At 36.8% G+C, this 27802-nt stretch overlaps 1 protein-coding gene across 3 annotated transcripts in view; it reads right to left on the reverse strand.

Moving 5' to 3' along the window:
• Dync2h1 (dynein cytoplasmic 2 heavy chain 1) overlaps positions 1-27802 on the reverse strand; it is a 277230-nt gene that overhangs the window by 64984 nt on the left and 184444 nt on the right. For all 3 annotated transcript variants that reach the window (XM_045144805.1, XM_004661895.3, XM_004661894.3), the window contains 3 exons: positions 27466-27671; positions 23815-23919; positions 4701-4817 (listed from right to left, as the gene is read on the reverse strand). In XM_045144805.1, coding sequence (XP_045000740.1) covers positions 4701-4817; positions 23815-23919; positions 27466-27671 — 428 coding nt within the window. The remainder of the gene's footprint in view (positions 1-4700; positions 4818-23814; positions 23920-27465; positions 27672-27802) is intronic.

Consider the following 27802-nt stretch of genomic DNA (forward strand, 5'->3'; position numbering starts at 1 on the left):
CTTGAATTAGGTAAGTGATAAGTTATAGACTTTTTGTAATTCCTTATTATGAAACAAATTTCCTGGAAATATTTTATTTAAACATTTATTAATATTGTATCAAGGAAGTAAGTTAACAATTTATTTGAAGACTCTATTTATTATTGTCAAAGGACACAGAAAGCTTCATATACTGAACTTTTAAGAAGTGACTTAAAAAATAATGAAAAAACTCCCACAGCCACATGTGATCAAGTCCCCAGCTTGCTGCAATTACATGACAATTAATTTTCAGAACTGCACTACCTTCTTGAACTAAAACAATCAATTTTGCCTCTATAAAACTATAAAATAACTCCATCCTACCTTTCCACCCCCTTATCAGTTTTGTTGGGAGAATATATTTAGAATTACTCAAATGGACCATATTTGCATCATAACCATTTTCAAAAGTTTGTGCTAAATATTATAAAAGAAGGAACTATGAACTGAATGTGTCATTTTTGCAAAAACAGAAAGGGGTTACCTTTGCCCTATAAGACTGTAAAATGCAATATCACATGCACCCAAGAGATGGAGGAAAAATGAATGAATTCTTGTGTTGTATTCTTACTGGAGTATAATGTTATGTACAAAAACGTAGGAAACTTTTATATTTAGACTCTTCAAAATTGGAGCTACCACTACATGATTGGTTTTACCCAATACATATCAGGATAAACAAAGACCAAAAATTCTTTTTTGAATTTTCTTGAATTGTATTTCATATTTTCAGTCTAATCTCAGTTATATAGTTTTACCACCCTGAAAACACTAGAGTAAACCTCTGAACTTAGAGTATCAGACAATAAGATAAGCATCTGTGGAAAGTTTAAATGTCTACAGACACTCATGGCACCCTTATGTTGCTACCTGCCTCAAGTAAACAAATTCTGTTTTCAATAATAACTGTGTCATGATGATAAACTTAGTATGTATTGAGTATTTTGCACTAATCTTTATTAAAACTTTTAATTTAATGCTAGTAACAATATTAAAATGTAGAAGTATTCCTATACAGATTTATGTTTATACTTTTTATTGTTATAATTATTACACAGAAATAGGCAGAACAGTAAGGCAGCTGAATACACTTTTTAAATTGTCTCCACACAAATGAAATCAAGGGAAAACCTAAATACCTTCTAGGTTTCACTTGCTTATAGATGACTTTAGAACTTACGTCATTTTAGAGATGACACAGCTACATAGTATGTTAGGAACTCACTGAACACAGCAGCTCTGTGTGCTTTGCTACACAATGTTGTTGTTCCCCTGAACATGCATTTAAGGAATGCTTGCTTAATACTTGCAGCCCAAGCCTGATTTATCTGAAACTTTCTGAATCTATTTCCTTCAAAAGTGATGATGCCAAGAAAAGGATAACTAAGATGTTTTCAAAACGCGTGGTAGCATCAAGAGCAACACAATACCAGCCAGTGGATTCTCCAGCATCCCTTTTCAGACCACCAGAAACATGTGCACTTTTAATTCATATTCACACATCACTTCTTTACCTGAACTCCCTCTTCCCACTTGCTTAGGCAAGCTAGCCTTTTGGTATGCAAGTATACCACAATGGTTTGGCTTCCTCATAAATAATTCATTTTCCTGCCCAAACAACTTGTCCTTGATTTATTTGGCCTGCTTTTAAGCAGCAAGTAAACAGATTTAGGTTTGGTATCAAAGGTAAATGGAACTGAACAGTTATTCATACATCTAACTACTCATTCACGACCCCAGAGACTACTGATACTCTACTGGTTGTATTATGTCCAGGCTGGTGCAGGCCTGCAGTCCCCACCACCACCTCCTCTCTCTGTAGCAGATACACAGGTCATAAGTTGGCATTCAAGGGACTTCACAACAAAATCTCCACCCACCTAGGATGACCCAGCAACTGCTAGGCCTTTCAGTGGGATTCCACATCCAAAAAGACACTCAGCAGATGCAAATGCCAACAATGGGATGGGGAAGTTGAGATTATTGAATAAGAAATTGTCCTGAAAATATTTCAATGAACAGTTATGAAATTTGTGATAAATAAATGTCATGAATCAAGTATTTCCCTTGATACTTTAAGGAAAACACCAAAATTAAATCACATTTCTTACTGTGCCATCTATCTCATTTATTCTCTTACTGTGCCTACTTCAGCCCCTACGTTTCATGTTAGGTACAAGTTTCCATTTTTTTCTGGCATTAGAGAATTTAATCCAAACAATATATATGGAGGGAATAGAAAAAATACTATTTGGGAAATTATTTTAAAAAGTTACTCAAAGCATATCCTGTTTCAAGCATCAAAATAACTTCAAAAAGGGCTGGAGAGATGGCATAGAGGTTAAGACACTTGCCTGTGAAACCTAAGGACCCAGGTTCAATTTCCCAGTACCCACATAAGCCAGATGCACAAGGTGGCACCTGTGTCTGAAGTTTGTTTGCAGTGGCTGGGGGCTCTAGCACACCTTTATCATTAAATGACATAGTGCTCTCCAGAACCTTACAAGTCCCACATACCCCTTCAGAGCTCCAATGTATCTGGAACTATCCTCCGTCTAAAATTAAATTCTAAAACCAATTCAAACCCAAGACAGTCTAATCCTATGTCATGAAAAATTTATTGCCCCCAGTTTCACATAACTCACTAATGGCACCACATCCACCCAACCATTTATTCTAGAAAACCAACACATCCTTCTACTTTATTTCTCCAATTCTAAATTCAAGTTCTTTTAATAACTCTTTGAATATGTAACTTGAATATGCCCATTTCTGTGCAACTTCTCAGCCACCATACTCTCAGCTAAGATCAACTCTTCCCTAGAGTGTGGCAGGGACCACACACACATTCTCCATATCTACTCTTGAGCCACTTCAAATAAGTTTCTGAAACAGCTAAGAAAACCCTCTTCAAATCTTAAATATCCACTTCATTCCTTTAAACTCATTCATGGTTTCTCACTATTCCTGGAGTCTTAATCACACCCTGTCTTAATCCATTATCCATCATACAACAAAATGTAATTAATGGAAGATTGTGGTATTATAGAAACCTTGAAAGAAGTCTTTGTTACTTTCTCAGTGCTATGACCAAATACCCTAATAAAGGAAGGGAATTCCAAGATAAAGGGGCCTGCCAAGTAGGTGTCTACTGAGGATCCACTTCCCAGTTTAAAATCATTTTTTGGTCATCGTTATGCTGTGTCTCCAAGTGGAAGAGGGCCAAGGAGTTTCTCTGGAGCTGCATTCTTAAAGATACTAAAGCCTATTTGTAAACACTTTACCCTCTACCTAATCACATCTTTTAAAGCCCCCAGTTTCAATGGACTTTGACATGAAATTTGGAGGTGAGGAGAACAAGCATTTATACTCTATGACACCTCTCCTACCTCATTCCACTCTAACCTTCAGTCATACTAGCTTCCTTTTGGGTTTACTGAATGCTCCAAGCCTTGTCTCTTCTTAGGAAAGGTATGTATGCTGACCCTTCCACTTCCAACTTTCTTCCTTCCAGTTTTGTCTGAGTATATGCTTTTCTGTTCACACCTCAAGGATAATTCTCAAGAAAGGCATGTGTTGCCCATCCAGTCTAACATTGGTCTTTTTTTTTCTATTCAGTAACAGCACCTGTGTTTTCCTTGCACAATATATATAATTATCCACTTGTTTATTTGATTTAATGTCTCCCATAAAAATTGTAAGTCCCATCATTATGTACACAAGTACACATACAGTTTTTAATAAGTCACCGTAAGACTAGCTGCTCAACTATATTTTGAATGACTGACTTAATCCTGGCACTATGAGTATTATTACCACACCATTTTCTAGGTAAGAAACTAGAAGTACAGAGAAGCTTAGTATTTTCCTAAGTTATGCAGTGAACAAGAGTCAGGTCCACAACAGCAGACACACAACTACTCATGAAGAACAGGGAGGGACTGTGACCAACGGGACAGCCAGAGGAGTACAAACCAGTTCAACATATACTTTCCAAACTAATCACCAGAAAAGAAAAAGCCAGTCTTGGTAGGCAGATCTAAAAAAATTTTCCACTTATCTGTTGAGTTCATATTTTGTCTTCAAATTGAAAAAATGAGATGTTTGTAATAATTAGGTTACTTTTATCATAGATTTGCTCTTTAATGAGAGGTAAATAGCCAATTATTCAAGTAATTCAATTTCCATCTAATTTCCTAAGTGAAAAATAGAAAAATAGCAAATTGTTCTTCTCAAAATAAACAGCTGCATTATACAATATATATATGAATATTAATACATATGTGGTCACATATTTTCACACATTTTATCAACTGAACAGACTGCCAGAAAATTTTAGAGCAGCCAGTATCACTCAAAGAGGCTGGGAATTGGGCTCAAAATTGTTAGCAAGATGTATCTTGAAAAAATATATATTATCACATAATCAAAGCAGATAATAAATTGGTAAAGGACAGAACTGTAAATGAGCATACTTTCTGTTATAAATGAGAGGGTTAAGAATCCAAACTTCCATGTGAAACCTCATGAAGCAAGGGTACAGGGTCATGACTTCATCAGTTAGGTATGTACAATAGCTGTTCTTGAATGAGTCAGCAATAGGAAAAGGCATAGTTTTAGGAAATGAAGAAAATTATATGAAAAAAAGTATATGAACCTCAGAATATTTGACTACTAACCTGGTTTAGTTTCTTCCAGAGATTAAGAACAGGAGAAAGTTCATTAGACCAAATTTCTCTATCAAATTTGCAACCCGCTGGTACAGATCTACCCAGGATCCTCAGCTGAGAAATAACCTAAGTACAGAAACAAGGGCATCAATGACAACAACTTCCAACAGAAATGGCACAAGCATGAAATCAGACATATTTGTTTTATAAAAGTAAAGATCAAATACAGTATAAGTATTTTAATTCTATTATTTTTGTAAAATTGGCATCACAATTTACTGATTCATTAAGGAGTTAAAAAGACAAAAGCACGTGAAGTTGAGGAAAGCCATTCTAAAATCACATACTGCAATGGCTCAAAAGAGAAATGTGGCTACTTTTTGCAACTTTAAAAAAAAGATTTATATTTTTTTATTTATTTGAGATGAAGGAGGGGAGAATGGGTGCAATGGTCACTGCAAACAAACTCCAGATACATGCACCACCATGTGAATATGGCTTACGTGGGACCTGGAGAATCAAACCTGTGTCCTCAGGCTTTGCAGTCTAGCACCTGAACTGATAATCCATCTCACCAATCCAAAATGTGGCTTCTTTATGTAAATACTCACTACCATTATTAATAACCTCCTGATGTCTCAATTCATTTATCTTAGAATCCATAAAGTTTCCCAGTTTGATTGATTTAAATTTTATGATTTAAAAATGTTGACTTTTTTTTCCCATAAAACAGAAATGACAGGAAGATTAGTAAATGATACAGGAAATACCATAAAATGGTAAAGCAGCTTTTTTTTTTTAGTATATTTCTTATTTATTGGAGAGAAACAGAGGGACATGGAAGGAAAGAAAGAGAATGGGCACAGCAAGGCCTTTTTCCACTGAAAACAAATTCCAGACATGTACCACTTTTTGTGTCTTTCTTTATGTGGATACTGGGGAATTGAACCCATGCAGGCAGATTTTGCAAGCAAGTGCCTTTATCCTCTATGCCATCTCCACAACCTATAAAACACTTTTAAATTTAAATTATGAATATTTCCAATATTTATTTCTTTATATTAAATTAAATTTGGCATTTCAATATTTTTTTTATACACAAGGCTCCAATGAAAGACTTATCAGTCAATTAATTAAAGGAAGCTGAGTAAATAATTATTCCCTACTCGGATGTTCATTCCTATAACTCCCATATTAGCTTCTTTATCATCACTCATCAAATCACTCATTCATTTTTTTCATTTCTAAAATAATGTTTAATGGTACTCATCCTAAGAACATTAATTAATCTCCTTAAACATCCAGAATATCACTGAGAATGTCAAGCACTAAATCACAGATGCTGTATTTGGGGGGGGGGGGATAAAAAGTATAATGTCCACTGGCTATTTCTTACAATATTTCAACCAAATATTAAAATTTGTTAGCTTATCTAATGTAGTGAATCAAAAAATGAGGTATATGTAATTACCAAGGCAGTAGTGTTAAGTATGTTGACTTTTTCTATTTTTTTTAAAGATTTTTTAAAATACTTAGTAGCAGAGGCCAGTAAGTTGAAAAGGAGACATAAAGGGTGGAGAAAGGAAGGGAGGAGGATACTTAATAGGTTGATATTGTATATATGTAATTATAATGATTGTAATGGGGAGGTAATATGATTGAGAATGGAATTTCAAACGGGAAAGTGTGGGGGTGGGGAGGGAGGGAATTACCATGGGATATATTTTATAATCATGGAAAATGTTAATAAAAATTAAAAAAAAAAAGAATAAAGCGAGCTTGCGTGCGGCAAAGGCCAGAGAGCTTGGAAGCTAACAAAGGAAAACTGTAAGTCAAACTATAACTATACCAATGTGATTGTTCTTTAGAAAGTGAGGGCTTGCTCCTTGAAGAGGCACATACAGCCTGCAGGTTTATGCTCTAGAAGATCAATAAATTCATAATATAAAGCCAAGCGTGGTGGCACATGCCTTTAATCCCAGCACTCGGGAGGCAGAGATAGGAGGATCACTGTGAGTTTGAGGCCACCCTGAGACTACTGAGTGAATTTCAGGTCAGCCTGGGTTACAGTGAGGCCCCACCTCAAAAACCATAGAGAACCTTCTCTTTTCAGATGGCAGTGACCTTGAAGGAAATAAATGACAGGAGTGCTCAGCACTGCAATATCTCTACCACACCTTGCAAAGCTCAGGGTCTACTGCGGAAGAGGTGGCGGAAAGAACTTATGAGCCAAAGGAAGGGTAGGACTCCTTACAACAAGGGTAGGACTCCTTACAACGTGCTCCTCCAGACACAAAACGGCCTGGATATCCATGACCACATAGTGCCTGACACTACAAGACCATCATAATAGGAGGAAAAGATCATGACATCAAAATAAAAGAGACTGAGGGGGGAGGGGATATAATGGAGAGTGGAATTTCAAAGGGGAAAGGGGGGAGGGAGGGCATTACCATGGGATATTGTTTACAATCATGGAATTTGTTAATAAAAAAAAAGAAGAAGAAAAAAAAAAGTAATGAAACCTAAAACAAACAAAAAAAAAATTTTTATTTATTTATTTGAGAGTGACTGACACAGAGAGAAAGACAAATAGAGGGAGAGAGAGAGAATGGGCGTGCCAGGGCTTCCAGCCACTGCAAACTAACTCCAGATGCGTGCGCCCCCTTATGCATCTGGCTAACGTGGGACCTGGGGAACCAAGCCTTGAACCAGGGTCCTTAGGCTTCACAGGCAAGCGCTTAACCACTAAGCCATCTCTCCAGCCCGACTTCTTCTATTTTTGAGAGACGGAAGTTTTTTTTCTCATTGTAACATATTTAGCTATATCTCATATTTAGTTAACTTCTCATGTTAGTAGAAATAGTAATAAAATAAGGGCTATGAATCTTTCAGAATGAATGTACCACTTAATTGTTAACTATCCAAAATCACACTGTTAAATTCAAGTCACTCCTAGAGCTTTTGATTGATTTACTACTATTAAATCTTGGTGACTCAGTGTTTGATTTTCTTTGTTTTTTCTGATAAAAGTATTTTCATTTGCTCTAGCTGTACTCCACCACAGCACCTAATTTATCAGCTTTGCCACACCACAAGACATCACTCATTGATAGTCAGAAGATGTGCTATTTTAACTGTGGCAACACTTGCTATCACTTATTTGTGTTTTAAATTTGTCAAACATGATGAAAAATGCAAAGGATAAAGGAAAAAAATACAATTATTTTTATTGATGATATTAAAATCATTTTATGAAGAAAATGTTTGCCAGCCAAAAGAATCATGTTTTCTGTTCTAAAAGGCAATGCAATGCTTATGTTCTTTAAATATTATTATGATTTCTAATGAAGAAATTGTTTAAAAAGTGTGTGCAAATATATGAAATATGCACACTAATAAGGGCAGGGTTGTAATAACAATGAATTATCTTTTGTTCTATAAATTTTAATATAATTTTATTTTTATGAAATACAGATAAAATGTCAATTAATCATGTTTCCAATCAGTGAAAAAGTTTTTTCGATACTGTTTCCTTTAGGTCGTGTTAAAGGGGATAAAATGTCATCCCACTATCAGTGTATTTATGTACATTTTCCTGTGTTTTACTGATACCAGCTGCCATTATTCCATTGGCACCACTGTGAATCACTAAGAATTTCAGGGCAGCTATACATTTTCTTAGTGCTATCTTACCTGTCCTCACTTCCAATCAAGACCAATCAGAGACAGTTCAGTTATAGGTAGGATTCTCCTGAGTCACTATACGTATTTACTACAAGGTACTGCTGTGGTTTGGATATCACTGACTGTCCTCCAAGGATCCATTGTGTTAAATACCTGTTTCTCAGGGAGGCGGTACTAGGAAGTGGTAGAACATTTGGAACATGGAGCCTAGAAGGAAATTCTTAGGCCACTGGGGACATGAGGTAATTCTCCAGGGACCACTGAGTTTTGTAAGGAGGAATATTATAAAAGTTAGTAAACCTGGGCCCTATCTAAGCTTTCTCATGGATAATTGAGCATCTGCCCCTAAACACACTACTGACAAACTGTGTAATCCGCTGCCCTCACCCAAGAAAATAACAAAGGGAACCATTTGGTCAACCTGGTCTTGACCTGATACTGACACAACTGTGACTCAGATGAAGTTTTCCCTTTTACAAAGTTAGTTTCCTCAATGTTGCAGTCTGGTTCATATTGCTGGTAGAAATCATCCAACTAAGAGCAACTTGTGCGAAAGAGGTTTATTTTGGGTTACAGGCTCAAGGGGAAGCTCCACGATGGCAGGGGAAAATGATGACATGAGCAGAGGGGGGACATCACCCCCTGGCCCACATAAGGTAGACAACAAGAACATGAGAGTGTGGCAAATACTGGCATGGGGAAACTGGCTACAACATCTATAAGCCCATACCCAACAACTCACCCCCTCCAGGAGGTATTAATTCAAAAATCTTCATCAGCTGGGAACCTAGTATTCAGTACACCTAAGTTTATGGGGCACACCGGAATCAAACCACCACATTCCATCTCTGGCCCCCATAAACTATTAACCATCCATGATGTAAAATGCAATGCATTTAGTCCAATTTTCAAAGAACCCATACTTTTTATCAATTCCAATGAGGTTCATACATCCCCATAGTCCAAGATCTTTTAACTGAGCCATAATACCAAAAAAAAAAAAAATCCCCCAAACCCATGATGGCACAGAAGAAACATTCACACTGCAAAAGATGGCACTGCGCACAGCAAAGAAACATTCAGCCAACACAAGATTTAAAGAGGGCAAACATCAAACTCTGTAACTTCAAGACCAACAACTGTAGTCAGTGACAAATCTCCAAGTCCCATAATTCTAACCAGCAACAAGTCTCTTGAGTTCCAAGTCCACCCCTCCAGCTAGGCTACTCACAGTCCTGACAAACTTCATCAGGGGCTGGCAGCGCAGCTTTCCTTAGCAGCCATCTTGTGGTCCCCACATCTCCACTGGGTCTCCACTGCAATCCTCGGTTAATCCTCATGGCCCCATTGGGTCTCCATGTAGGCAACCAGAAAACCTGCTACACACTGCCCCTGACCATTTCCAGAACACAAGAGGGTGTTGCAAACTCAATGACCCTCTCTTTTCCTGTAATTCTTTCTTTCTTTCTTTCTTTATTTATTTGAGAGCGATTGACACAGAGAGAAAGACAGATAGAGGGAGAGAGAGAGAATGGGCGCGCCAGGGCTTCCAGCCTCTGCAAACGAACTCCAGACACGTGCGCCCCCTTGTGCATCTGGCTAACGTGGGACCTGGGGAACCGAGCCTCGAACCGGGGTCCTTAGGCTTCACAGGCAAGCGCTTAACCGCTAAGCCATCTCTCCAGCCCTTTCCTGTGTTTCTTATACTCCACAATACCAGGTGGGGTGCCAATTTGTTAATCCAGGAGGGGCGGGGAAGCAGACTTTGAAGAACAGGACACTTCTTGAGCACTAAGGCTCCTCCAAAAGAGTCTATGTTTTTCCTGTTGCCCCAGTGCAAGTCAGCTGGTCCATCTCAAAGGTTGTAATCTCTCAATTGCAGCTGAATGGGCAACAGTGCACCCAAAGATTTTTCTTCCTGTGCCTTATCCCTCTGCTCACACCAGTTCATTTCTACACAAAGCAACCCTGCACAACTTCTCAGCACATGGGCATCACAGCAAGCTTTTCATACAAACCCAGTCCAAACAAAGCTCTTTCTCACCCTCATAAGCCAAACTTCACAGCCCATAGTTCTTAATGCATTCAGGTCTTTCAACTCTGACCAGAAGAGTCCATCAAGCTGTACTTACAGCACTTCAAGGTGTCTCTTAGGACAAGGTTACAAATCCTTCCACATGTCTCTTGAAAATCAGCTCCAAAAGGCCAAAGCCACACAGTCAGGTATCTTGATTACAAACCCACTCCTTGGTACCACTTTACTGTTGCAGTCAGGTTCACATTGCTGGTAGAAATCACCTGACCAAGAGTAGCTTTTGGGAAAAAGAAGTCTATTTTGGTTTACAGGCTCGAGGGGGAGCTCCATGATGGCAGGGAAAACGATGGCATGAGCAAAGGGTGGACATCACTCCCTGCCCACATAAGGTGGACAACAGGAACAGAAGAGTGTGGCAAACACTGGCAAGGAGAAACTGGCTATAACATTCACAAGCCTGCCCCCAACAATACACCCCTTCAAGGAGGCATTAATTCTCAAATCTTTATCAGCTGGGAACCTAGCATTTTGAACACTTAAGTTTATGGGGGACACCTGAGTCAAAGCACCACAATCAAGCATCTTGTACACAAATATCACCAATATGGCTAAATTCTTACACCCCTTTCTTCATGTTCCTTTTTTATATTATCAAGGATGTAAAAGTAATTTTCATATAATAGTACTATAACAAATAACTTCTAGTTGCTGAGACAAACACCTGATACGAAGCACCTTAGTTTTGAGGGAAAGCACAGCAGGAGCACACAATCAGAGCAACAGGAAGCACTCTAAGTACTGGGCTTGGAGAGGAGCTCTATCACACTAAAGCCCACCCCCAGCAACACACTTCTGTCAGCAAGGATCCCACCTCCCAAAGGCTCCACAACTTTCCCAAATGGCCACCAGCTGGGGACAAAGTATTCAAAACATATGAGCCTAGGGGGACACTTGACATTCAAATCACCACAAACAACATTATTGAACTTCATAATATAATTTTTTCAATAAAATATTTTGCCTTCATTTGCATAAAGTTTTCCACTTAATTTTCCTCTTTGCTGATTCCCTTTACAATTAATCTTATCCTATTGTATTCTGTTCAGCCATCTCTGTTAAATCCTTTCTGCAGTAAAAAAAAAAAAAAAATTATACACACACACACACACACACACACACACATTCGCACTTTACTGAATTTCAAAAAAATATGTTATTTACATTTCTGTGTACAGTAAATATAGCATATTTACTAAATGTCTGGAGAATATTCAAAATTACAAATCAGCAATGCCATCATCAGCAAGAATTTAAAATATATGGCAATAAATTTCCTAGAAAATTAGGGGAACTATTAAAGAATAGAACCAAAGATTTTTTAAAAAGCATTAAAGAATATAAAAATACAAATTTAAAAATAGCTAATTTTAAACACATGGAAAATGAATGGTTATAATACATCCCATATCAGAGTTTTATTGAAATAAGGTGGGGGAAACTTTTAAATAAAAGATCCACTAAAGACAGGTGACAGACAAAGCTCCCATATCCAGAGATGTTACCCGAGAACCATGGAAAAAAGACATCTCAAAAGAAAATAATGAGGAATTATACCTTATTATAAAGAAATAACTGGGGCTGGGAAAATGGCACAGTAGTTAAAAGGTGCTTGCTTGCAAAGCCTGCTGGCTTAGGTTCAATTCCCCAGTACTCACATAAAATCAGGTACACAAAGTGATTCATATACCTGGAGTTCGTTTGCAGTGGCAGGAGGCCCTGGTGTGCCCATTCTCTCTCTTTCTTGCAAATATATCCAACTTTTATAAAAGGAACAACTACATGCCATCAGGTAATTCTTACATATTGTAAAAATGACTGCCAGTATATAATTGTAGGTTTAGCAAAGCATTCTGACAGAAAATGAAATAAAGTTATCCAGGTGTGGTGGTACCCACCTTTAATGCCAGCACTCAGCAAAAATAGGAAGATTGCCGAGAGTCTGAGACTACATAGTGAATTCAAGGTCAGCATGGGCTAAACTGAGACCTTATCTCAAAAAACCAAAAAAAAAAAAAAGTTATATTGAGGCAAGATTAAAAACATGTGATTGGGCTGGAGAGATGGCTTAGTGGTTAAGTGCTTGCCTGTGAAGCCTAAGGACCCCGGTTTGAGGCTCAATTCCCCAGGACCCACGTTAGCCAGATGCACAAGGGGGCACATGCGTCTGGAGTTCGTTTGCAGTGGCTGGAAGCCCTGGGGCACCCATTCTCTCTCTGTGTGTCTTTCTCTCTCTCTGTCTGTCACTGTCAAATAAATAAATAAAAATGAAAAAACTAATATTTAAAAAAAAAACATGTGATTAACAAATGTTCACTATTTAAACCATGTGAATCTGGAAGAGAAAAAACAGCAACAAAAAGTATAATCAGTAAGAAGGATTGGACTACAAAGATATATAAGGGGGGCCAGTTACACAATGGATTACACATCTTTTGAGCTGGGTGTGGTGCCGTACACTTTTAATTCCAGCACTTAGGGGCAGAGGTAGGAGGATCTCTGAGTTCCAGGCCAGCCTGACACTACATAGTGAATTTCAGGTGAGCTGGGACTAAAGTGCGATCCTATCTTAAAAAATAAAAACAGGGGTGCAGAAATGGCTTAGCAGTTAAGGCGCTTGCCTGCAAAGCCTAAGGACCCAGGTTCAATTCTCCAAGTCCAATATAAGCCAGATGCACATGGTGGTTGATGCATTTGGAGTTTGTCTGCAATCGTTAGAGGCCCTGGTGTGCTCACTTTCTGACTTTCTCTCTCCCTCTGTGTCTAATAAATAAATAAATAAATAAATAAAATTTAAAAAATAAAAACAGCAAAATACATTTTTCAAAGCTTGATCATAATAATAAATAGCAGAAAGATTTTTAAAAAAGTGACCAGTCTTAAAATATCCTAAATCACCAAATTATCTGGAAGGAAGATATTTGACCACTGAGAGTAACATTTGAGTAACAAAGAAATGTAGTATACATCTTCTGAAAGAAAAAAATAACAAAACTTTTCAAAAGAAATGAGAATGACAAGGAGAAGATGGAAGTACTCTGATCACAAAATAATGGAAGCTAAAAAAGAATGCAGGAAAACTAAAGGTGTAACGAATTCCCTTTAAGCCAGTAACACAATAGGTGTGAGTGAACACTAACTTTTGTAGGTATGTGGAGGGGGATTAAGACTTTATTATAAATTTTAATGGAAGAGAGAATGAAAGGGGAAGAAGAAAAGAGGAAAAAGAAAGGGAGAAAGAGTTATGGATACCAGGAAGAGGGATTAGGAAGGCCCAAAAGAATAAGAAAGGATAGACAGGAGGAAGGCAGAAAGGAGGGAGGGAGAAAGGAACAGGGAGAGAAAGGGAAAGAGGGAGAGAAACAGATGGAGAAAGATAGAGATATTATTTTGAACTTAATATCCTAAAAGTTATAAATTCAGCTAATGCAAAATCTCATAGGTATATGTGAATACAGAAGAATCACAAGGATAGGAAACTCTAAGTGGGCCAAAAGTTGTTCAAAATATTAAATTAGAATCCAAAACACTAAGAGTTTATACATAACTAATATTAAGAGTTTTGTACCTACATTTTCAGAAACTAGAAAATGAAGCAATATTTTCAAAATCATGTTAAAAAACTAGTAAATATTTGATACAAGAGAAAATATAATTTCAAACACTATTCTTAGTTCTGAATGAAATAATATCAATGTTTTAAAAAAATGGCAGGAACTCTTTGAAATTTCTTTTCTCTCTTTTCTTTCCACAGTTTTCCCAGGCCCTTCACATAGGATCTCTAGACTTGGCTCTGTACTTCCCTCAATAAATATAATAATTTAATAATTATCAAAAATAAAAGAATAGACATGATGGCATTGAATGCATAGTCACTCACAAACTGTAACTCACCACTTAACAGACTGAGCAAAACTATCATCTCAACTACTCAGTGAAAACACCACAAGTTGGGCAGGAAGTGGCCTCTGGGAGGCATGGCTGCCATCATGAAGTCCGTGAAACTGTCCTGGGAAGGCTCTCTCCCCAAGTGCACTCTGGCTGATCAGAGTGGCAGAAGTAAGGCCAACGTTGGCTGGGGCAGAGAACTGCCCCTGGATCTGCCCTGCCAGGGGTGTAGGTGGGTTGGACAAGGTAGCAGAACGGAGCAGGTTCTCATCCAGCTCAAGACTAGGAAAATTATCATGTACTATTCGCCCGTTTAGAAGCTCCCCCAGGTCTGTGTTAACTTCTCGACTCAAGGACGGGATTCCGGAAGCATCAGTACCCGTGGAAAACACTTCCATTCCTCTATCTGACAACTCCTGGACTGGCACACCATCTGGCTGGAGAAGCTTTTCTTTTCAGATAGCCGTGACCTCTGGGATGCCTCAAAGACACCATAGTGCTGAGAAGAAGTGACAAAGGAGCACTGAAACATCTCTATCACACCTTCCAAGGCACAGGGTGGCAGAAAGAATCTAAGAGCCAAAGGAAGGAGGCGTCTGGTGTGTAATGTCAAACACTGGCACCGAGCACTGCTGTCCGTCGGCAAACTTGGCGGTACAACTGGAGAAGAGCTGCTGAGAACGGTTCAAGAGGATGTCTGGGATTTTCCAAGTTAGGGAAAAAACACACCGAAACTCGTTTTTCAGTTTCTGAATATTTCACTACATTCCTTACTTCAGTTCAATATGTATAAATTTTATGTACCAATACAATTGCTAACAGGGGAAAATGATAACTGAATATACCATCATTAATAATCAAGATGATACTTCTAAAGGAGTTTATTTTGCCAATGGCTCCTAAGGAAAGTCTTCTCTATGGTCACGCCAAGCCAATATCTGTTGTTTGAAGGATTTTTTTTTTTTTTCTCTTAACATTATCCCCAAAATAACCATTAAAACTGTAGTTTTACTGGTCGAGCCATTGTGGAAATCATTGTGGAGGTTCCTAAAACAGCTAAAGATTGATCTTCCATAAGACCCAGCTATAGCACTCCTAGGCATATATCCTAAGGACTCATCTCATTTCCTTAGAAGTATGTGCTCAACCATGTTTATTGCTGCTCAATTTATAATAGCTGGGAAATGGAACCAGCCTACATGTCCCTCAACTGATGAGTGGATAATGAAGATGTGGCACATTTATACAATGGAGTTCTACTCAGTAAAGAAAAATGAAGTTATGAAATTTGCAGAAAAATGGATGGATCTGGAAAGGATTATACTAAGTGAGGTAGCCCAGGCCCAGAAAGCCAAGCGTCACATGTTCTCCCTCATATGTGGATCCTAGCTACAGATGATTGGGCTTCTGCGTGAGAAGGAAAATACTTAGTAGCAGAGGCCAGTAAGTTAAAAAGGAGACATAAAGGGAAGAGAAAGGAAGGGAGGAGGGTACTTAATAGGTTGGTATTGTATATATGTAAGTACAATGATTGAGATGGGGAGGTAATATGATGAAGAATGGAATTTCAAAGGGGAAAGTGCGGGGGGGGTATTACCATGGGATGTTTTTCATAATTATGGAAAATGTTAATAAAAATTGTGAAAATAAAAAATAAATAAATGAAAAAATAAAAAAAAAAAAAAAAAAAAAAACACCACAAGTTAATGAATTTTTTAGAAACTAACCTCATAAAGCTTAGAAATGCCAAGAGGATTGTTTTAACAGCCTTCAATAACTGATGATTTATTATAATCAAACCCTTCACAATGTCATGTTTTGCTTAACACACAAGAGATACTTCTGTCTCCAAAACTTAGAATCTGTGCTGACCTCGTGTCTTGCTTTGACTAATAGAATGGAATAAAAGTGCTGCATAATTTCCACAGCATATACATCAGGATGATTTGCAATTAATTCATTTTTGCTTTCCAACTCTGAGATACTATGCTAGTTTAACAGTGATGAAAGGCCATATAGTCAAGAAGTAAATGACCCTAGTCAATGGCCAGCACCATCTACAAGTAGAAGCAAGGCCACCTTGAATGTCCATCCCTGTTATCTCTCCAAATAAAGGCAGCCTCAAGTATGGGCTTAGGTGAAATCAAAGAGGAATGACCTAGTTCCACAAAACCATTAAAATCTACAAAGCCTCGTTATTTCAAGTTGCAAAGCCCTGAAATGGTTTTCTATGAGTTGGAAGGGACGGGTAGAAACTTTTATCTCTCTCACAGGGCATAACTTTTATGGTATTCTTGGTGTTTCAAATATTCTTGTGTTATATACAGACTGACTACTACTGCCTCCCAATTCTTATGTATAAGCCCCAACTCCCAATGTAGATGCATAATCATCTTGTTTTATAATGACTGCTTTAAACCCTAGAACTTTATTTCATCAGTATTCTCCATTCATGCAAACCTTCTGGAACTTAAATTACCCACAAATTTATTCCATAATAATTATTTCTCAAACCTGATACTATTTCTGAGCAACTGCATTATTCCAGTGTAACCATTTTCTTATTTGTCTTTTTGCTGTTTTACCCCCCCGCCCCCCCCCCATTCTACAATGGAGTGACTGAGTCATTTGAAAGGCTCACAGGCTCAATATTACCTAGTACCTTCTTTCCCCTCCCCTCTCACTGTGCTCCAGTTGTACCTGCATCACTTCTGTCTTTCCAACTTTAAAAGCAAAATGTTCCTTAACACACAGAAAGACTCTCAATCTAATTAGTAATCAAAAATGCTAATTAAGGACAAGACAGCATTTCACCACAGCAAGCTGGCAAAAAGAAAGACATTTATTAATGTAATAACGAGGTTAAGCGGATGTAGGTATAACATACTTCTGGTGTGAGAGTAAATTACTATGACTACCAAAGTCAATTAAATACAATAGATCAATTCCCAAGTAGGTATCAGGAGAAGCAATCATAAATGTATCAAGAGATATCTTCACAAATGTTCATAGTGTGTCTGCTATAATAACCATAAAATATGAAGTAATCCAAGTATTCATCAATAAGGAAAAATAAATTTGCAACATTTACATAATGAAATATTACACAATGACAGAAACCACATCCAACAATATGAATAAATTTTAGGAAAAGAGTCCAAGAACTTACATACAATACATTATTATATAAAGTTCAAAAAGGAAACATGCCAATGTATCTGAAGTACAACTGTATGTATGTGTATGAGAGAATGTACTACATGCACATAATGCAACTATTTTTTAAATTTGTGTTTGCAAGTAGAAAGAGAGACAGAGAATATGGGTGTGCCAGGGCCTCTAGCAAGCAAACTCTAGGCATATGTGCCACCTTGTGTATCTGGCTTTATGTAGGTATGGGGGAATCAAAACAGAGCTGTTAGCCTTCTCAGGCAAGTGTCTTAATCACTGGACCATCATTCTAGCCCCATAATGAAGCTATTTTTAGAAAAATATAAAAATGTTTTATGTAATGACAACTTTATAGCTCCTTTATCAGAGTAGCAGAGTGAAAAGAGAATTTCATGTAACTTGATCCAAGTCACTGGGTTTTATTATGTCATGAGGAGTTCAATGTTTTAAATCTACATACTTAATATATTAATGTTGTACTTACATTTTTGCATGTTTCCATGTATTTTGAAAAACTGGTAAAAGTCAAAATCAAGATTACACACAAACATATACATATACAGTACCCAATGTTTAAAAGGATGGTAATACTATATAAATGACCCAAGAAGGTCTGTCCAATATGGTGCTAATCCAAGACAAGGGAGCAATAGGCTAAGCCATTCAGCTATCTAGGAAATAAATGTCAAGGGCATAATGAGAAGTGTGAGGGAACTTTGGCACAAGATCAGGAGAAGGCACCCAATGTGGCTGCAACAGAGAGGACAGGGAAGATGGCTATAAAACAAAGGTGATCTTGTGGAAGTCTATAATGAACACTTGGATCTTGAGTCAAGTGGGAAGGAGTGAGGGAAAAATGACTTTTATCATGTATACAACACAGAAATGTCCATCATTTGTTAGGAGATTGTTTTTCCTGGACAAAGTTGGACTGGCTTAGGACCCTAAAAACACCTTTGTCCAGTGAATGGGTAATATTTGCATATCTTAAATCTCTATGGTAAAATTTAAGTGCTTATGTAAATGTGAATAACTTCTAAAACATTATTTTGTCTGACTCATAGGACACTGAATGATATGCAAGAATAAAACTGATTGTACCAAAACTTCATAGTCATTGTCTTAAATTTCACAAGAGATTCATTAGTTTCTAAATAAAGTGGGGAATCATTTTCTTGAAAATGTTAATAATTGTACTTTGTCACCTCTTTGAGTTTATTAAGTTCATAAATCATAGTTCAAAATCATTGATATGTAAAGTATACATAGTTTTTCAATAATATGACATTTCTTCTTATAACTGTGGAACCAAATGACAAATTCGGGGCAAAATAAAACACTGTTTAAAATTTTAAAAAATACATATAGTTAACACTTCACAAATTATGGAAATTCCTGAGTTCAAGAAACTCATTCAAGAAAAAAAAACTACTTTAAAGAACTAAATTCTGGGAAATCCTTTGAGATGCATTAGTGATTCAAGAAATGGGGCTGCACTCCTGGATTGGTGTTTTTCATTGTGTAACATTAGGACTCATTTGCTGGTGTGGGTTTTGAATAGATTATTTCTAAATCTGCTCTAGCAAAACAATACCTTGCCTTGCTAAGTATACTTAGGGGAGCTGGGAAGATCACTCAGTACAATGCTTGTCATAAAAGTAGGAAGACTTGAGTTTGGATCCCAGATACCCACATAAACAGCCATGCAGAGCACCACATACATACTATAATCCCACTGCTAGGAAAGTAGAGACAGGCTGACACCTGAGGCGTTGTAACCAGCCAGTGTAGTCAAATGAGTGAACTCCAGGTTTAATGAGAGACCCTATCCCAAAAATAAATACATGAAAAGGCTAAGACCAATTTAGGAAGATACCCAATGGTGTTGAATTCTGTAAAATGCAATTACACAAATATGAGCCTGTTTTTGTCTCAAAATGTTTGGATTGTTGTTTACGTCTGTATGTACATAAGCATGTGCATGTGTGCGTGTATGCACTGCTGGAGATCAAACTCAGGGACAGCCAAACTCTGTGTCATTTAGAAACAACTCAGCTCTTCATTTCCAACTTAATCTTTGTGTTTCTGCTTGGGAAATTTCTATTGCTCTATCTTCATTTTCACTAATTCTCTTTGACTATATGTAATAATTTGGCAGACATTTTTTTGCTAGTGTTTTTGCCTATCACTTTTTTCACTGTTTGCTTTTGGAGACAGAGCTTTGCTATGTAGTCCTAGTAGGCATAGAACTCACTATTTTCACAAAGCCAACCTTGAACCCGAGGTGACTTTCCTGCATTTGCTTCCAACAAGCTTAGATTATAGGCATGCACCATGAGGCTTACTCTACATTTTATTAACTCTCAAAGTTTACATATTTCTAATGAAATTAAATAATTAGTTGTACATATGCTGTCCACAATTTTCCATCAGAATCTTTAATATATTAAATCAAATTAATTGCTTTGTCTTTTGGTATGCTGTGTTTTCTTTTACTTTTCTGTTGGTACCTAAACATTTTATGCAGAACTGTAGGGTCTAATGAAGCTGTAAGGTTAAAAGAACATGACTTTTTTCTCTCCTGATGGGTCTTTAGAGTGGATTTGTGTTCAGCATGAGGTGGTGGGCTATTACCCTCAGTGCATCAGAGTTACAACAATCCCTCCACAGATAATTTGGAATTAGACTCCTTGAATTTAGTGGGTTCAGTGTTTCATACTTTCTAAAATATGCCAATGTTTGAGAACCATTTATTGTAAGTATTGTATATATCTGAAATGAAAAACTAATCAACAAATATATGTCCTCTCCAGCAGTTATTGCCTTGTCCTTTTTTTGTTTTAAATCTTCATTTATTAAATTTGGCACTTTTTCAAAAAAACAAGGAAAGTAAAAATTCATAAAAGCACTAATTACAGGGTTATAATTTGGGTATGAAAGGAATCACTTTATAGAAAGCACAATTCATATATATATATATATATACATATATATATATATATATATGTAATATAATCTTGGTAATAGAGTTCTTTAAAAAATGTTACCTACTATAAATTTTTATTTATTTATTTTTGATGGTTTGTTTTCTTGCTTGTTTGTTTGAGACAGGCTCTCATAGCCCAGGCTGGCTTGAAACTCTAGCCCAGACCGGCCTTGAACTCACGATCCTCTAGCCTTCAACTCCTGAGTCCAAGTGCTGGGATCACAGGCATGTGCTACCTCTGATAATATCCTCAGTGGTGGGATATTAAGTCATAATGTGCAAAAACTTGCACCATCCTTGCCAGATTTGGGAGTTCTGTAGAGAAGTTCCCACTACTAGGTCTGACTACCATAGCTCAGGAAAATTCCTCTCAATGTAGAATAAACTTGAAAAGGCGTTCAAAGGACCCAAGGCACCTCCTCGCTGCTTCACCCAGAGGCAGCCCTGACTCAATGGCTGCCGCAGACAGAGCACCACCCCGTGGTGGGGCACAACGAGCATGCTGGCAGCCCTTGCATCTCTGCAGCGCCAACGCCACTCTCAAGAGAAGTTGCCTTGTCTTTTTTAAAAGGCACACATTAATTGTAAAAATGAGGAAAAATGGGGCTGGAGAGATGGCTTAGCGGTTAAGCGCTTGCCTGTGAAGCCTAAGGACCCCGGTTCGAGGCTCGGTTCCCCAGGTCCCACGTTAGCCAGATGCACAAGGGGGCGCACGCATCTGGAGTTCGTTTGCAGAGGCTGGAAGCCCTGGCGCGCCCATTCTCTCTCTTCCTCTATCTGTCTTTCTCTCTTTGTCTGTCACTCTCAAATAAATAAAAAAAATAAAAATTAAAAAATTTAAAAAAAATTTTTTTTAAAGAAAAATATAACTTTGAAAGTCAGGCTTGATTCTGCTTAACTTTTGTTTTCTTTTGTTTATAGTATATAAATATCTCTCTGAAATTTTTATTAGTGCAAATTCATCAAAGTAATGGTTTCTATAACGACACTTCCATTCAAACTTATATCCTTTTTATTGTAATAAAATAAGCTTTAGGAACCTGAACTCAATTTTAGTGTAAGGTAAAATTTTAAATATTACTAAAGCTAAAATTGTAAAAGAGGTACAATTTAATTTATGCTTTAAAATTTTCCTTGGTAGAGGGCTGGAGAGTTGGCTTAACGGTTAAGGCATTTGCCTGCAAAGCCAAAGGTTCCTGGTTTGACTCTCCAGGACCCACGTAACCCAGATGCACAAGGGGGCTCATGCATATGTAGTTTGTTTGCAGTGGCTGGAGGCTCTGGAGCGCCCATTCTCTCTCTCTGTCTCTCAAATAAATAAATATATTAATGATTTTTTAATTCCTTGGTAGAACTTTCTTTTGTTTTAAAGTACTTTTATGAACTCTTAACTTTCTTAAGTGTGCTGATTGTATGCAAACATTCTTTTGTGTATATGGTGTTAACTGTGTATACATGGGAACACATGTGTGTGAGGGTGCATGTGCAAGTGTGTGGCAGCTAATGTTGGGTGACTTTACTGATCACAAGACTGTCACTGTCTCATAGATTGGTCCAACACTGTGTAAGAAAAGGAAAAGGAACTCAAGATTGTCTCCAGGTGGTACACATGAAGAGCTTATTTGTTCATGGGAACATTTATACTTCTGTTAGTAAACATAGGCTCAAAAGCCTTACACTGTAATGATGCTGACATTAAAATGCAAAACATAGTATACTTAATGATAAAACAAGAGAAGCAGCATCATTTTATAAATGTTACTTAAAGTAACAATAATGTACTGTATACTTAAATAAGAAAATGCAATCTTATTAGAATAATATAAATAATACAAGGCATCAATTAAGGGCTCTTAAGGGTTTTCTACATAAAAACCACACATTGAACCTCAAGTCATGGTCCACAGTCCCTGCACCTTCCTTTATGGGTGCACATTCCTAGCAGCACAATCATGTGTACACAGCTATGGGATGTGGTGAAGAAGATCAACTCAGGCAGTCTCAATTTAACAAGTTGTGTCTCTTGCTCTATGAGAATGGACCTGTTACAATACCTAACTGTGTCTGTCTGTTTCCTTACCTGTTAAAAGGAGAAAATGACTGTTCTTACTTCATAGAATCTGTTAACATTCAATAAGTGCCTGCGTATACAGCACTTGGAACAGTTTCTGCCACCATGAGAGATCAGGAAATGTGAGCTCTTTTATTTAAGTTACTTAGTGTCTATAAAATAGAACCTCAAAAATGGTTTATTAAATAAACAAACCTAGAAATATGTTGTTCTTGGAAATTATGGTTTGTATATCAAATATCTCCAAAGGTTCATGTGTTCAATACTTCCTATCTAACTGGTGGCCCTATTAAGACATCCCTGGGTCATGAGAGTACTCTCTCTCTCTTGCCAATTCCTTTTCTTTAGGCTGTTCCTAGCTGTCATGAGACGAGACCTTTCTGCCATGTTTCTGCCTTGCCATAGGCCTGAAAGGAATGGAATTGTTTGAAATCATGAACCAAAATAATTCTTTTCCTCTTTAAGTTTTTCTCAGGCATTTTGTTATAGTGATGGTAAGCTGGCTAAAATGGTGAATAGCTTTTTTTTTGAAACCTGAGCCCAGATCAACATGGTACGTGGTATTATATTTTATTTCATTTTATTTTTCTTTTCATATATTTTTTAAGATAGGGTCTCACCCTAGCCCAGGCTGACCTGGAATTCACTATGTAGTCTCAGACTGGCCTTGAAAGCAGGGTGAGCCTCCTACCTCTGCCTCCCAAGTGCTGGGATTAAAGGTGTGCACCACCATGCCCAGCAGTAACATTTTTTTTTGTCCTAGTAATTTTAAAAATCTGTAAGTTCTCAAAGTTCTATAATATCCAATCTTAGATAAATTCACATCAAATATTTAATATTTATCTTTTGTAAAATAATACACAAGGGCAGTATTACAATATTAAATTTGTGACAAATTCATTTGTATAAGTAACATTTAAAGTAATTATAACAAATTTATCACAGGACTAAAACAAGCATAATGAATGAAACTTATAGTATTGAATGTTATTTTATTCATCTTAGTTAAGATAAAAACTATTTGATAACATTAAAATCTAAGATAATACAGGGAATACTTTGTGTCCAATGAAACAAGTCTGGAGAGATGGTTCAATAGTTAAAAGCACCTGCTTACAAAATTCTTAAATAAAAGCTTGTAGTGTATGGACTAATGAAACTAGTGATTGTTTCACTTCAGGCTCAATAGTGACATTTTTCTAAAAAGCAGCTATTTGTTTGAGCTTACCTGCGAACTAATCATGCGCTGAGATGAGCGAGCAATATTGGCAGGCAGACCAAAGAAGCTAGGTTTATCATCCTCTGGAAGTGTTTCGATGATAGCACGATAGTCCTAAACACATGCAAGTGAACAAGTGGAATTTACTACTGAAGTTGGAAAGAAAGGATACTACAAAATATTAAATTATTATATTCATAGGTCTATTTTCTAGATAAATTTCACATTCTGTCAGTACTCAGTTATCTCTAGGAAGTCCTGTCAATAATGCTGTCAATAATATTCTGTGTATCAATTATTGGATAACATATTTTTATTAATCCAGCTCCTCACACACAAAGGCCCTGTGAGTTCATTCAAACAAACATATTTGAGTAATTTTTGCCTCCTAGATGTGAGATGTGCTACAAGTCTGAGTACTTTCTTGTCTTGTAATTTAACAAAGACCAACTTTCTGTGTCCAGTTTAGCTTAGGTAAAATTTATATTTAATCTTTTTTAAAGTTATAGAAACACTGTAAACTTATGTGACACACTCAGGTTTTTAAGTAGTACTGTGTAAGTTATATTGTCCTTAAGTGGTTCCATGCTTTACCTTCTGTATGTGTGTGAAATGTAATGATCTATATTGAGAATCCTATCAGTTAATTCTAAGAATGACTCTCAGCAGTACATGAGCTTGCTTTGTAAACATTATCTCAAGACATTATATGGAAAGACAAGTACAGACCAAAAGAATTTATTCATTTTGTCTGGCAACTCTTTTTATACAGAGATAAGCTCTATATGCCTATAAATATATTTTTTGAGTTAGGGTGGGAAGATTCATCCTCTGACATATTTTCATCCTTTCTTATCCTTGGCAGCTGCCCCTGAAGTATTTTCCTGCAAAGAATAGGACACCCAGGACCTAAAAATATGTCAAATTTTGGAAAGACATGGTTTCTTACAATTCTTACTTTTCGTGGGCTCAGCAATCGTGAATTTTCTCACTGTGTTCAATTATAATCCATGGAACATATGATTTATATGTATGTGCATACCTGAACAATCATATGATGTGTTCTGGCATTCTCTTTCCATCTACCTCACTTAGAAAGCTTAATAGTGATTATCATAAATCCTATAAATTTAAAACTAATATGATTGTGGATAGTTAAACACTTGTTTATGTTAAGATAGCTGTGAAGTCTCCTTAGTTAGACTGGTTGGAGGCCTCTGTCTACCCAGAATTCTGCACTGATCTCATGAGAAGAAATCTAGCAGCTGCACAATTATAAAAGCAAACTACCAATCAACTCTGAAAAACATTGTTCTGTATGTCCCACAATAGCAAATATTGTTAAGACTCAAATTTTTGTGGGGAAGGGGATTGAGGCAGGCTCTCACTTTAGTTTAAGCTGACTTGGAACCTCCTCTGCAGCCCACGTTGGCCTCAAACTTAATGTGGTCCTCCTACCTCAGCCTCCCCAGAACTGGGATTAGTGGCATGAGGTACCATGCCAGTGAATATTCAATTTTCTTTATAAAATTAAACAACCAAATTCATCCATTAGTATGCAAATTATATTTCAAGTGTAAAATTATATGTATACCAAGGAATTGCTTTATAATAAATTTATGATTGTAAAAGAAAAGCAAATCTAGCAGCCACATACCTTGATGAATATATTATCACTCAAAAATAATATCATATCTTCCCTATGAAACTACTTCATAAACAGTACAAAACTGGGGAAACTAAGAAATGCTGTTAGAAATCGAGACAATGTCCCTTCTGTGTGAAAGGCAATAACTGGAAGAGAACAGACAAACTTCCAGGTAGCTGATAAGGTTCTATTTCTTGATTCTATGCTGGTTATAATTATTTTTATTATATAAAATTCATGTATGATATGCAAATTTCTATAAGAATCCTATTTTTCAAACTGAGCTTCTGACAACAGAGATATAATACCCGTCTGGAGTAGGTGCCCTGAAAAACTACAGAAAAGTCACTATGTACTGTAGTGCTTGCTTGCTCTCTCACAGTAAGGTTCACCTACATGAAAACAAACCCCTGTATCCCTGTGCTGAGCCTGGTCAATGTGTATTATTGAAGGGCTGAGTAAATAAAAGATAGTAAAATACAAAACATAAAAGAGTCATTAACAATGGCTAAGATATTTACTAAGTGGTATATTTGATTTTTTTTAAGTTTAAGTTTTTTGACAATTATGTCATTGAAACAAAAGATGTGAAATAACAAAAAATATATTATGTGTGTTGTGTAATTGGAATTCATGAGCTGTAATAGTATCTTATGCAGCTATCTGGATCTATGTGTGGTGTTTCACACCTGTAATCCCAGCACTTGGGAGGCTGAGGATGAGTTCAGGATGAGCATAGGTTACAGAGTAAGATTCAGATCAGCCTGGGTTACATTGAGACTCTGCCTTAAAAAAATAAAAATAAAAAGTGCTGGAGGGATGGCTTAGCAGTTAAGGAATTTGCCTGCAAAGCCTAAGGACCCAGGTTCGATTCCCCAGGGCCTACGTTAGCCAGATGCACAAGGGGGTGCAAGTATCTGCAGTTCATTTGCAGTGGCTGGAGTCCCTGGTGCATCCATTCTCTCTTCCTCTCTCTATCTCCCTCTATCTCTGTCAAATAAATAAAAAACAATAAAATATTTTTTAAAGTCTGGGAAAATGGCTCAGTAAGAATGAACATTTGCCACATAAGCATGAAGCCCTGAGAAGGCCTGATATAGCCTGAGTTTGATCCTAAGCACTGAGGTTTAAAAGCTTGGTGGGTCTGTGCACACCTGTAACACAAGTACTGAGGGGAGCAGACAGGAAAATCACTAAGTACAGTGGTCAGCCAGCCTGGCCAGAAAGAGCATGGCAGCTCCAGCTTCAAAGGGACTCTGCCTCGTGGTAATAATGTGGAGGAGTGGTAGAGGAGGACACTCAACATTCTCTGGCCTTTGCAAACGTGCACACAAGGAACACACACATAAAAAATAGAATAAGATAGGATTAAAAAAAGAAAAGAAACACACACATGTAAAATAACCATTTGACTTTACATACAAACATAAATTTGTGGTAAAATAAACTATATATAAAAGCTTTGGCCATATTTAATACTATTTTGTGGAAAAGGTAACTGCATTCTAGAAGGCTTTATTTCAGGTGATGGTTCAAAGCAAGACTGAAGCTTCTGCAATAATTACACATTACAAACTATTATTTTTAAGGACAAACTGAATCACTTTTATATCCTCATATCTGCTTTAAAATTTTTTAATTCAACCATACAGTGAAGGTAGAATTTTGTTTAATTTTGTTCTCTTTAGTATATCAAAATATAATGCTGCTTGCCAAGAAGTCCATTCCCCAACTCATGCTCTTCACAGATGTCCTACATTCTTTAATATTCCTTGGTTACTACAAGATACCCCTACACACTAGCCTACCAACACTAAAATCAATCAATCTCCATTAAATCTTCAAAGTTTGTAGGAAATTTCATAAAAAGTTCAAAGAATCAGGCCACATACTGTCAAAACAAATAATTAATACTGTGAATCATGCATTTCAAATGTCTTGAGATATATTTAACAGTGTAAGAAATTAGTCAAGTTATCAATCAGCCACTATTTATTGCTACTTTTACTTACCAAGATGCTGCAGGAGTTGGGAAGAGAAACAGAATATGGAAAAACACTTTTCTTATTCCTTTGATTTAATACATTAATTGAAGAACTGAAAAATTGTTTCAGGTATGACTGAAGAACTCTAAGGTCAAAATTGTTATCTATACGTCCTCCATAAATAGCATTTTCAAGTAAGCCATGTACAAATTCCCACTGTACATCTTTGGTACCTATAATTAAAAAGTATTCTCATTAATTTCATTTTTAAATATGAACTAAATTACTGGCTAGGATTCTATTCCTAAGATACAGCCATATGATTAGTACCATGAAATAATTTTTAAACTCAATCTTAGCAAGA

Source organism: Jaculus jaculus, chromosome 3 (genome assembly GCF_020740685.1).
Source record: "Jaculus jaculus isolate mJacJac1 chromosome 3, mJacJac1.mat.Y.cur, whole genome shotgun sequence".
NCBI classification, from domain to species: domain Eukaryota; kingdom Metazoa; phylum Chordata; class Mammalia; order Rodentia; family Dipodidae; genus Jaculus; species Jaculus jaculus.